The sequence below is a fragment of the Tinamus guttatus genome, unplaced genomic scaffold (genome assembly GCF_059628265.1).
Source record: "Tinamus guttatus ecotype Peru unplaced genomic scaffold, ASM5962826v1 Tinamus_guttatus_pri_ptg000563l, whole genome shotgun sequence".
NCBI lineage: Eukaryota > Metazoa > Chordata > Aves > Tinamiformes > Tinamidae > Tinamus > Tinamus guttatus.
Window position 1 is genome coordinate 1,269,680 of NW_028289097.1, and position 12,835 is coordinate 1,282,514.

Below are 12,835 nucleotides of genomic sequence, written 5' to 3' on the forward strand. Positions count from 1 at the left end.
ATGGCCAAGCTTGTTTTGCTCACTGGTAAGTCCTGCTTGACAACTTCATGTTCTGCCTCTAGGATGAGAGTTGGCAGATACTTTATCTTGGTTGTTACACAAGGGTTTCTTTTGGGATTAATAATGTGCTGTCTGTTTTTTTAACAAGGAAACGCTATAACATTTCCTTTCACCACGCTTGCATGGCCAGGTGATTCGGGAGTTGTTTGGTCTATAGATATACAAATTTTTAACTTAGTGTGGTTTACAACTGAAACATGATGTTGGGACCAGGAAAATGGCACTCTGGCAAGCAGAAATGGTCCCAAGGACGGGAGTGCTGCTATTGCCTGAAAGGCTGAGGATGGACCAGAGAGCTTCTGTTCTCTGAGCCGTGCTCAGGGCTCCCCACATGCCCCAGCGCTCGGCCCTCTCAGAATGAATCCAGCAGAATGAGCAGCCCTTTTGGAGCACGAGCTCTGTGTGTCTCCACTCCCCACGGAAGGAATTGCAGCCTCACATACAGGATAGGTTGGGGTCAGATGGGTCCTGCTCTGGAGGAGCACAAGGGCTCTGCTCACAGCAGCACGTTCACCGTCTGTAGAGCACAGTGTGAGGCAGGGGGCTTCAGTGACATGTGCCCTTACAGCACTGCTCAGGTCACAGACTAATCACACGTGTTTTTCCTTTAAAGGTCTGGTGCTCCTGCTCAACGCCCACATAGGTAGGTGCTTCCTCCCCCAAAATTAATTCCCCTGGATATTCATTTTGCTTCGTTCTTACCTTATGTGGCAGCACGGAGAAATACTCCCCAGTATAAAGCATACCAAAAGCCAGAAATACCCTAACACCCAAGTTCAAGAGCACAGCTTGTTCCTGGACTGCCTCTGAAGTAAAGTAGGAAGGAAGTAAACCCATTTTTATCCTCAAAGACTCAGTTCATAATGGAATGGCCAGCCCTACGTCGCTGTCTCTAAACCCCTTCCCTGCAAGGAAGCATTGCCCAATCATTTCTTATCAGTCTTCTTACAATAACGTGCCCTGAGGAATGAGTTTCTCCTGAGCTCGGCCCAGGTCCCCGTCACCCCCTCCACTTCTCCGCAGGCTCGGCCTATGTGCTGTCATGTTACTTCACCAACTGGGCCCAGTACAGGCCTGGCCTGGGACGCTTCATGCCCGACAACATTGATCCCTGCCTCTGCGACCATCTCATCTACGCCTTTGCTGGGATGGACAACAACGAGATCGCCACCATTGAATGGAACGACGTGACCCTTTACAAATCTTTCAACGGCTTGAAGAACCAGTAGGTATCGAGAGCAAATGGGACTCCTTGTCCTCCCTTTCCTTCCCTTTCTCTGCACGCTGCTGGTGCAGTCCCCTGGGCCAGCAATGCCAAGGGAAAGAGGCAGATCGTGATGCTGAGGGCAGGCCAGGCTGCAAGCGTCCATCCACTAAGGATGGTGCCTCTGCTTCGGTCTGCCCTGCCCCAGCTCACTGCGTTTTGCACTGGTAACCCCAAGCCTTTACGTGTTGTGTTGACATGTTCCTGTCCCCCACTTTGCAGGAATGAAAATCTCAAGACTCTCCTGGCTATTGGAGGATGGAATTTTGGAACAGCCAAGTAAGTTCAAACCATCTCAAAACCACAGAATCACGGTACGGTTGAGGGTGGAAGGGACCTCTAGAGATGATCTAGTCGACCAGCCAGTTCTGTCCTCTGCTCTTCTCTGCTCCCCTAGGTTCTCAACAATGGTTTCCACTCCTGAGAACCGCCAGACCTTCATCAAATCTGTCATCAAATTCTTGCGCCATTATGACTTTGATGGGCTTGACATTGACTGGGAATACCCAGGGTCCAGGGGCAGCCTGCCAGAGGACAAGGCTCTCTTCACTGTTCTCGTTAAGGTAGGCTGAAAAAGAAGATTTCTCATCAAGCTCTTGGTCCGCAAGAAAAGATCCCCAGGACCTGGCAACAACCACCACAGAGGGTCCATGTTGAGGCCTCTTTCTTGGCATCTCTTAGGAAATGCTGGAAGCCTTTGAGCAGGAAGCTAAAGAGGTCAACAAGGCCAGGCTCCTCATCACAGCTGCTGTTGCCGCTGGACTTTCCAACATTCAGTCTGGCTACGAGATTGCTGAGCTTGGAAAGTGAGTAGCAAACTCTCAGATACCAAAACAGTGACTTATGGGGGTTCCTTCATAGAGTAAGGAAAAAATGTGCCATTATTGGGTGGACACATTCCTGGTGGACTCTTGAATCCTTCTGGATTTAGGCAAGAACCAGATGAGAATATTGTTTGCTTTTTGCCTTTTTTTTTTATGTGGAGCTTGGTCACATCAGTTAGGTGCTGGTAAGCTGCTGGGTTAGGTGACTCAACCGGCAGGACACAGACAACTGCAATGTTCTCCACAGATACCTGGACTACTTCCATGTGATGACTTACGACTTCCATAGTTCTGGGGATGGACGCACTGGAGAAAACAGCCCTCTATATGATGGTCCAGATGATACTGGCAGCAACAGTTACCTCAGTGTTGTAAGCATTTGTTGGGATCCTGTGTCACAGGTGTCAGATCTCCACATCAATCATGTAACAGAGTTGAGCTATTATGTTTTGTAACAGGATTATGCTATGAACTATTGGAAGAGCAACGGTGCCCCAGCTGAAAAGCTCCTTGTTGGATTCCCAACCTACGGACACAGTTTCAAGCTCCAAAGCACCACTGACACTGCTGTTGGGGCACCAACATCAGGACCTGGGCCAGCTGGATCTTACACAGGAGAGGCTGGGACCTTGGCTTACTACGAGGTGAGCGTGTTCTTTTACATCTAAGAAGTCACAAACAGAAAAGGTCATTGAATTACTCAGCAGAGAATTCCTAACATGGGATCCATAGAATATTCTAAATGCCCTTTCTTTGTTGGACACTTCAAAACACTCCTCCCTGTCCTTCTCCCTAGATCTGCACATTCCTGGATTCTGGAGCCACCCAGGCCTGGGACACCCCCCAGGACGTGCCCTATGCCTACAAGGACAGCACGTGGGTTGGCTACGACAACATCAGGAGCTTCAACATCAAGGTAGAGTGGGAAATGGAGATGTCCTCCTAATGCTGTGGTAGGACTTCTGCTGCAGCAGCTCTTGGCACTGACTGGGGCTTCTCCTCTGGTCCTGAACAGGCCGACTGGCTGAAGAAGAACAACTATGGAGGTGCTATGGTTTGGACCCTTGATCTGGATGACTTCACAGGCTCTTTCTGCAAGGAGGGCAAATACCCTCTGATCACCACTCTGAAGAATGCTCTTGGTCTCAAAAGCAGCAGTGAGTAACTTGTGCTGCTAGAGGTAGCACCAATGTCTGTAATGAAAAGCTGGGATATTGATCCCACCATGGGGCCATGAGAGGCACGAGAGTCCATAAGAAACATATAACCCTTTCCCAAATTAAAACTCTCCCTCTTTTCATTTCAGGCTGCAGGCGCTAACCTGTCCAGTCACTCATTCCCTACAACTCCTACAACTGGATTTGGAAGTGGGAGCATGAGATCAGGTACCAACCCCAGCCGCTCTGCTGATAACAACTCCCATGCTGTGAAATCCAATTGGCTCCGTGCAGACTCTCCCAACAGCAACACCGTTTGCTACTCTTTGAATTACAAAACCAACTGGCAGAATTACAAAGGCAGCCTTGCCTTTGATGAGAGCTGCTTCTGCTGCAACTGGCCATGAACTTACCAATTCCAGAACAACAGTCCCCTCTAACCTAATTCAAAGGAATAATAATAATGAATTAAAGAGTTCGCCAACAGCAACAATCCTCTCTGCTTGCGCTCATCTCAGTCTTAATATTCTGATGCTTCCTGCTTCAGGGAAGGGCAGGAATCCACAAGCTGGACTTCCAAAGTCCCACACTAGCTTTTTCCAGTTTTTTTGTTTGTTTGTTTTGTTTTGTTTTTTGCTGTCACAGCAGGCCAGCCAGGCAGAGGGAAGAGAGGGGAAGGAGGAGATGGGGAATATCAGGCTGTGCAGAGAGAGAGCACACAGAGAAGGGTCACAGTGGAACCACCAAGCACTGACTCCTCACAGAGCCATCACACAGGATCTGTACATAGACTGAGGAACAAGCATTCCCCTCCTGCACAAGTTATTTCCAAACACGCCCATCCTCAAAGGTCCAGCTGCTCTGCTGCTCAAGAGCAGTGGAACCAGCACTCCATGCGTCCTTGTGCCAGCCTCTGGCCTGAATCACAAACCATTCCTCCTCTTCCTCCTCTCGCCACAGAGCATCACTTCTAAGGCCTCTGTTGAGAGAAATTAGTGGGAGTGACCATTTCTGCTTCTTCTAATACATCTGGCCTTCTCCCGGGGAAAACAGATCGTCTGTAATATTGGTGGCAATGCACTGCCTGTCCCGAGGAAAATCCCATCACACGCTGAAAGCAGACATGTAGCTCTCCCCTAGGTTTATTGGCAAACACACAGAGCTTGTCACACCCAAGGAATAACTCCCAAATTCCGTTATGCCAGCTCAGCAGCACTGTTGCATTGCCAATAAGCAGCTTGAGTCCCATGAAACCCAAAGGAAAATCTTTCACATACGCAGCCCTTCTCTCTATCACTATCTCTGCATGGCTACCATGAAACCTGGCACTTGCAACACTTGCATCAGCACCAAGGCCCGCACTGGCCACCAGCTCCAGCCACCCTGTTCCATGACACCAGTTCCTGGGCCTCTGTGTCCAGATAAAGGCAAAGACGCCAATGTCCAAAACACACCCAAAATGTTCACTGACCTTGGCATTCCTCCTTGGTATCAGCTCCCACAGTCACTTGGCTAATCTCCATAGCAGGAGCAGGCAGAACAAAGCCATGTCTTGAAAGTAGCGACTTATGCACAGTGAGGCTGGCAAGGCCAGGACAAATAACATCTTCCTGGAAAACAATATATGAAGGATTTGCCAAAAACAATCTCCCAGCACATGGGCATGAGGCTGTGCAAGTCCCGGGCCCAATCCTGACAAACCACCTCAGCTCTGACAAGATACAGAAGCCAAAGAAATGATCCTGGACCTGAGCAGCAGGAAAGGATCACCTGCACACTGCTCGGCTGGAAAGAACAGGAAAAGGTGCATCTCTCTTTCCAGGACCCAGCAGAAAGGAGTCCAGGTGCCCCAAAATTCCCTGAGGGTGGGATTTTCCAAAATCTGTCTAGCCTCCTCTTGAATGCTTTGTTACCTTATCACACTGGATAAAAACACTGGAAAAACACTCTTTGAAGGTGGCTGTCTTGCTAATCACCTGCCATATCTCATCCACTGCATACACAAAAACTGAAATATAAATCAAAAGCATTTTAATCTGCAGGTCAGCGGGTCTGCTGCCAGCATGTGATACGGGCAACATTGTGGGATTTTTCCAGACTTCCATTCAACCAAGTCTAGGTGACCTCCTGGAAATTCACCTTCACAGCATCTTAACACAACCTAAGAACAGTCTCAGTGCAGAGGAACAGGGACAGATGAGTTGCGTCTGACTTTGCTGTTTGCATGAGTCCTGGCAGGGACTAGTATGGGATGGAAAAAATGAAACTCTCCTCATGGAACACAAGAAAAGACTCAAGTCTCCACATGGACTGGAGAATAAACAAAGGTGCAGAAAAATATATTCCGTGTCCAAAACATCATTTCTAGCCCTCCCCTTTGCCTTTGAAAATGTCATGCTCCTTTCAGATACACCCGGACATAAAACATAGTCTTGTGAAACCAGTAAAATCAATCTTTCAAGTTGATCAAAGATGGGCCACCAAGGAAATCCCAAGAACCACCACTGACGGTTGATGTAGAATTTAAGGAATTCCGTAATTTCTCCTGAGGGGCCTTTGTGGCACAATCAGAAAACAGGACCAATTCCAAAGGGGAGAACTGTTTGGCAGAAGCTCATGTTGCTTCACTTTTCACAATGTAACACCAGCAAACTCTTCCCTCAAGTGTCACTCAATAGCCATGGACCTCGGATAAGCACATTTTGGAGAGCCTAAACCCCACTGAGTCCTCCTGTACCCTAGCCAAGCTGAGAAAACCCTTGTCTACCACCTTCTGTACAGCAGTGCCTACCACCCTGAGACAGTTACAATGACAACACAAGGTTGAACAACTCAGCCACCTATTACTGGGCAATCGCCAGTATTGACACAAACCTATCGTCATAAACAAAATTCCTAAAAGGAAAAGTCATCTAATCTCGTTCTTCCTCTAATCAGCAGCACCATTAGAAGGGGCAGCCTGATAATACTTGTTTCTCCAGCTCAAGTGTTAAGGATGATTGTATTGGTATCATATTACTCCATACTTATCTTTACCAAATACGAAAATGTTTGTACATTCCTGTTGACACAAGATTTGCATGAAACAAGAGGAGTATAAAACTGGGGAAGAGGCTGCAGCAAATCAGTCCCAGGCAGAGATGGCCAAGCTCGTTTTGCTCACTGGTAAGTCCTGCTTGACAACTTCATGTTCTGCCTTTAGGATGAGAATTGGCAAATATTGTGTTTTTCTCTTGGTTGTTACACAAGGGTTTCTTTTGGGATTAATAATGTGTTGTCTGTTTTTTTAAAAACGAAAAGCTATAACATTTCCTTTCACCACGCTTGCATGGCCAGGCGATTCGGGAGTTGTTTGGTCTATAGATATACAAATCTTTAACTTAGTGTGGTTTACAATTGAAACATGATGTTGGGACCAGGAAAATGGCACTCTGGCAAGCAGAAATGGTCCCAAGGACGGGAATGCTGCTATTGCCGGGAAGGCTGAGGATGGACCAGAGAGCTTCTGTTCTCTGAGCCGTGCTCAGGGCTCCCCACATGCCCCAGCGCTCGGCCCTCTCAGAATGAATCCAGCAGAATGAGCAGCCCTTTTGGAGCACGAGCTCTGTGTGTCTCCACTCCCCACGCAAGGAATTGCAGCCTCACATACAGGATAGGTTGGGGTCAGATGGGTCCTGCTCTGGAGGACCACGAGGGCTCTGCTCACAGCAGCACGTTCACCGTCTGCAGAGCACAGTGTGAAGCAGGGGGCTTCAGTGACATCTGCCCTTACAGCACTGCTCAGGTCACAGACTAATCACACGTGTTTTTCCTTTAAAGGTCTGGTGCTCCTGCTCAACGCCCACATAGGTAGGTGCTTCCTCCCCCAAAATTAATTCCCCTGGCTATTCATTTTGCTTCGTTCTTACCTTATGTGGCAGCACGGAGAAATACTCCCCAGTATAAAGCATACCAAAAGCCAGAAATACCCTAACACCCAAGTTCAAGAGGACAGCTTGTTCCTGGACTGCCTCTGAAGTAAAGTAGGAAGGAGATAAACCCATTTTTATCCTCAAAGACTCAGTTCATAATGGAATGGCCAGCCCTACGTCGCTGTCTCTAAACCCCTTCCCTGCAAGGAAGCATTGCCCAATCATTTCTTATCAGTCTTCTTACAATAACGTGCCCTGAGGAATGAGTTTCTCCTGAGCTCGGCCCAGGTCCCCGTCACCCCCTCCACTTCTCCGCAGGCTCGGCCTATGTGCTGTCATGTTACTTCACCAACTGGGCCCAGTACAGGCCTGGCCTGGGACGCTTCATGCCCGACAACATTGATCCCTGCCTCTGCGACCATCTCATCTACGCCTTTGCTGGGATGGACAACAACGAGATCGCCACCATTGAATGGAACGACGTGACCCTTTACAAATCTTTCAACGGCTTGAAGAACCAGTAGGTATCGAGAGCAAATGGGACTCCTTGTCCTCCCTTTCCTTCCCTTTCTCTGCACGCTGCTGGTGCAGTCCCCTGGGCCAGCAATGCCAAGGGAAAGAGGCAGATCGTGATGCTGAGGGCAGGCCAGGCTGCAAGCGTCCATCCACTAAGGATGGTGCCTCTGCTTCGGTCTGCCCTGCCCCAGCTCACTGCGTTTTGCACTGGTAACCCCAAGCCTTTACGTGTTGTGTTGACATGTTGCTGTCCCCCACTTTGCAGGAATGAAAATCTCAAGACTCTCCTGGCTATTGGAGGATGGAATTTTGGAACAGCCAAGTAAGTTCAAACCATCTCAAAACCACAGAATCACGGTACGGTTGAGGGTGGAAGGGACCTCTAGAGATGATCTAGTCGACCAGCCAGTTCTGTCCTCTGCTCTTCTCTGCTCCCCTAGGTTCTCAACAATGGTTTCCACTCCTGAGAACCGCCAGACCTTCATCAAATCTGTCATCAAATTCTTGCGCCATTATGACTTTGATGGGCTTGACATTGACTGGGAATACCCAGGGTCCAGGGGCAGCCTGCCAGAGGACAAGGCTCTCTTCACTGTTCTCGTTAAGGTAGGCTGAAAAAGAAGATTTCTCATCAAGCTCTTGGTCCGCAAGAAAAGATCCCCAGGACCTGGCAACAACCACCACAGAGGGTCCATGTTGAGGCCTCTTTCTTGGCATCTCTTAGGAAATGCTGGAAGCCTTTGAGCAGGAAGCTAAAGAGGTCAACAAGGCCAGGCTCCTCATCACAGCTGCTGTTGCCGCTGGACTTTCCAACATTCAGTCTGGCTACGAGATTGCTGAGCTTGGAAAGTGAGTAGCAAACTCTCAGATACCAAAACAGTGACTTATGGGGGTTCCTTCATAGAGTAAGGAAAAAATGTGCCATTATTGGGTGGACACATTCCTGGTGGACTCTTGAATCCTTCTGGATTTAGGCAAGAACCAGATGAGAATATTGTTTGCTTTTTGCCTTTTTTTTTTATGTGGAGCTTGGTCACATCAGTTAGGTGCTGGTAAGCTGCTGGGTTAGGTGACTCAACCGGCAGGACACAGACAACTGCAATGTTCTCCACAGATACCTGGACTACTTCCATGTGATGACTTACGACTTCCATAGTTCTGGGGATGGACGCACTGGAGAAAACAGCCCTCTATATGATGGTCCAGATGATACTGGCAGCAACAGTTACCTCAGTGTTGTAAGCATTTGTTGGGATCCTGTGTCACAGGTGTCAGATCTCCACATCAATCATGTAACAGAGTTGAGCTATTATGTTTTGTAACAGGATTATGCTATGAACTATTGGAAGAGCAACGGTGCCCCAGCTGAAAAGCTCCTTGTTGGATTCCCAACCTACGGACACAGTTTCAAGCTCCAAAGCACCACTGACACTGCTGTTGGGGCACCAACATCAGGACCTGGGCCAGCTGGATCTTACACAGGAGAGGCTGGGACCTTGGCTTACTACGAGGTGAGCGTGTTCTTTTACATCTAAGAAGTCACAAACAGAAAAGGTCATTGAATTACTCAGCAGAGAATTCCTAACATGGGATCCATAGAATATTCTAAATGCCCTTTCTTTGTTGGACACTTCAAAACACTCCTCCCTGTCCTTCTCCCTAGATCTGCACATTCCTGGATTCTGGAGCCACCCAGGCCTGGGACACCCCCCAGGACGTGCCCTATGCCTACAAGGACAGCACGTGGGTTGGCTACGACAACATCAGGAGCTTCAACATCAAGGTAGAGTGGGAAATGGAGATGTCCTCCTAATGCTGTGGTAGGACTTCTGCTGCAGCAGCTCTTGGCACTGACTGGGGCTTCTCCTCTGGTCCTGAACAGGCCGACTGGCTGAAGAAGAACAACTATGGAGGTGCTATGGTTTGGACCCTTGATCTGGATGACTTCACAGGCTCTTTCTGCAAGGAGGGCAAATACCCTCTGATCACCACTCTGAAGAATGCTCTTGGTCTCAAAAGCAGCAGTGAGTAACTTGTGCTGCTAGAGGTAGCACCAATGTCTGTAATGAAAAGCTGGGATATTGATCCCACCATGGGGCCATGAGAGGCACGAGAGTCCATAAGAAACATATAACCCTTTCCCAAATTAAAACTCTCCCTCTTTTCATTTCAGGCTGCAGGCGCTAACCTGTCCAGTCACTCATTCCCTACAACTCCTACAACTGGATTTGGAAGTGGGAGCATGAGATCAGGTACCAACCCCAGCCGCTCTGCTGATAACAACTCCCATGCTGTGAAATCCAATTGGCTCCGTGCAGACTCTCCCAACAGCAACACCGTTTGCTACTCTTTGAATTACAAAACCAACTGGCAGAATTACAAAGGCAGCCTTGCCTTTGATGAGAGCTGCTTCTGCTGCAACTGGCCATGAACTTACCAATTCCAGAACAACAGTCCCCTCTAACCTAATTCAAAGGAATAATAATAATGAATTAAAGAGTTCGCCAACAGCAACAATCCTCTCTGCTTGCGCTCATCTCAGTCTTAATATTCTGATGCTTCCTGCTTCAGGGAAGGGCAGGAATCCACAAGCTGGACTTCCAAAGTCCCACACTAGCTTTTTCCAGTTTTTTTGTTTGTTTGTTTTGTTTTGTTTTTTGCTGTCACAGCAGGCCAGCCAGGCAGAGGGAAGAGAGGGGAAGGAGGAGATGGGGAATATCAGGCTGTGCAGAGAGAGAGCACACAGAGAAGGGTCACAGTGGAACCACCAAGCACTGACTCCTCACAGAGCCATCACACAGGATCTGTACATAGACTGAGGAACAAGCATTCCCCTCCTGCACAAGTTATTTCCAAACACGCCCATCCTCAAAGGTCCAGCTGCTCTGCTGCTCAAGAGCAGTGGAACCAGCACTCCATGCGTCCTTGTGCCAGCCTCTGGCCTGAATCACAAACCATTCCTCCTCTTCCTCCTCTCGCCACAGAGCATCACTTCTAAGGCCTCTGTTGAGAGAAATTAGTGGGAGTGACCATTTCTGCTTCTTCTAATACATCTGGCCTTCTCCCGGGGAAAACAGATCGTCTGTAATATTGGTGGCAATGCACTGCCTGTCCCGAGGAAAATCCCATCACACGCTGAAAGCAGACATGTAGCTCTCCCCTAGGTTTATTGGCAAACACACAGAGCTTGTCACACCCAAGGAATAACTCCCAAATTCCGTTATGCCAGCTCAGCAGCACTGTTGCATTGCCAATAAGCAGCTTGAGTCCCATGAAACCCAAAGGAAAATCTTTCACATACGCAGCCCTTCTCTCTATCACTATCTCTGCATGGCTACCATGAAACCTGGCACTTGCAACACTTGCATCAGCACCAAGGCCCGCACTGGCCACCAGCTCCAGCCACCCTGTTCCATGACACCAGTTCCTGGGCCTCTGTGTCCAGATAAAGGCAAAGACGCCAATGTCCAAAACACACCCAAAATGTTCACTGACCTTGGCATTCCTCCTTGGTATCAGCTCCCACAGTCACTTGGCTAATCTCCATAGCAGGAGCAGGCAGAACAAAGCCATGTCTTGAAAGTAGCGACTTATGCACAGTGAGGCTGGCAAGGCCAGGACAAATAACATCTTCCTGGAAAACAATATATGAAGGATTTGCCAAAAACAATCTCCCAGCACATGGGCATGAGGCTGTGCAAGTCCCGGGCCCAATCCTGACAAACCACCTCAGCTCTGACAAGATACAGAAGCCAAAGAAATGATCCTGGACCTGAGCAGCAGGAAAGGATCACCTGCACACTGCTCGGCTGGAAAGAACAGGAAAAGGTGCATCTCTCTTTCCAGGACCCAGCAGAAAGGAGTCCAGGTGCCCCAAAATTCCCTGAGGGTGGGATTTTCCAAAATCTGTCTAGCCTCCTCTTGAATGCTTTGTTACCTTATCACACTGGATAAAAACACTGGAAAAACACTCTTTGAAGGTGGCTGTCTTGCTAATCACCTGCCATATCTCATCCACTGCATACACAAAAACTGAAATATAAATCAAAAGCATTTTAATCTGCAGGTCAGCGGGTCTGCTGCCAGCATGTGATACGGGCAACATTGTGGGATTTTTCCAGACTTCCATTCAACCAAGTCTAGGTGACCTCCTGGAAATTCACCTTCACAGCATCTTAACACAACCTAAGAACAGTCTCAGTGCAGAGGAACAGGGACAGATGAGTTGCGTCTGACTTTGCTGTTTGCATGAGTCCTGGCAGGGACTAGTATGGGATGGAAAAAATGAAACTCTCCTCATGGAACACAAGAAAAGACTCAAGTCTCCACATGGACTGGAGAATAAACAAAGGTGCAGAAAAATATATTCCGTGTCCAAAACATCATTTCTAGCCCTCCCCTTTGCCTTTGAAAATGTCATGCTCCTTTCAGATACACCCGGACATAAAACATAGTCTTGTGAAACCAGTAAAATCAATCTTTCAAGTTGATCAAAGATGGGCCACCAAGGAAATCCCAAGAACCACCACTGACGGTTGATGTAGAATTTAAGGAATTCCGTAATTTCTCCTGAGGGGCCTTTGTGGCACAATCAGAAAACAGGACCAATTCCAAAGGGGAGAACTGTTTGGCAGAAGCTCATGTTGCTTCACTTTTCACAATGTAACACCAGCAAACTCTTCCCTCAAGTGTCACTCAATAGCCATGGACCTCGGATAAGCACATTTTGGAGAGCCTAAACCCCACTGAGTCCTCCTGTACCCTAGCCAAGCTGAGAAAACCCTTGTCTACCACCTTCTGTACAGCAGTGCCTACCACCCTGAGACAGTTACAATGACAACACAAGGTTGAACAACTCAGCCACCTATTACTGGGCAATCGCCAGTATTGACACAAACCTATCGTCATAAACAAAATTCCTAAAAGGAAAAGTCATCTAATCTCGTTCTTCCTCTAATCAGCAGCACCATTAGAAGGGGCAGCCTGATAATACTTGTTTCTCCAGCTCAAGTGTTAAGGATGATTGTATTGGTATCATATTACTCCATACTTATCTTTACCAAATACGAAAATGTTTGTACATTCCTGTTGACACAAGATTTG

At 48.1% G+C, this 12,835-nt stretch overlaps 2 protein-coding genes across 2 annotated transcripts; both read left to right on the forward strand.

Moving 5' to 3' along the window:
* Positions 1–3,499, forward strand: LOC104580954 (acidic mammalian chitinase-like). Its single transcript, XM_088534486.1, has 11 exons — positions 1–25; positions 674–703; positions 1,084–1,285; positions 1,547–1,603; positions 1,722–1,887; positions 2,006–2,130; positions 2,396–2,519; positions 2,607–2,792; positions 2,945–3,064; positions 3,164–3,305; positions 3,455–3,499. The coding sequence occupies exons 1-11, from the start codon at positions 1–3 to the stop codon at positions 3,466–3,468; spliced, it is 1,191 nt and encodes a 396-aa protein (XP_088390612.1). The 3' UTR covers positions 3,469–3,499.
* Positions 3,500–6,384: 2,885 nt separating this feature from the next.
* LOC148592544 (acidic mammalian chitinase-like) lies at positions 6,385–9,764 on the forward strand. Its single transcript, XM_088534487.1, has 10 exons — positions 6,385–6,470; positions 7,125–7,154; positions 7,535–7,736; positions 7,998–8,054; positions 8,173–8,338; positions 8,457–8,581; positions 8,847–8,970; positions 9,058–9,243; positions 9,396–9,515; positions 9,615–9,764. The coding sequence occupies exons 1-10, from the start codon at positions 6,386–6,388 to the stop codon at positions 9,762–9,764; spliced, it is 1,245 nt and encodes a 414-aa protein (XP_088390613.1). The 5' UTR covers position 6,385.
* Positions 9,765–12,835: the final 3,071 nt, after the last annotated feature.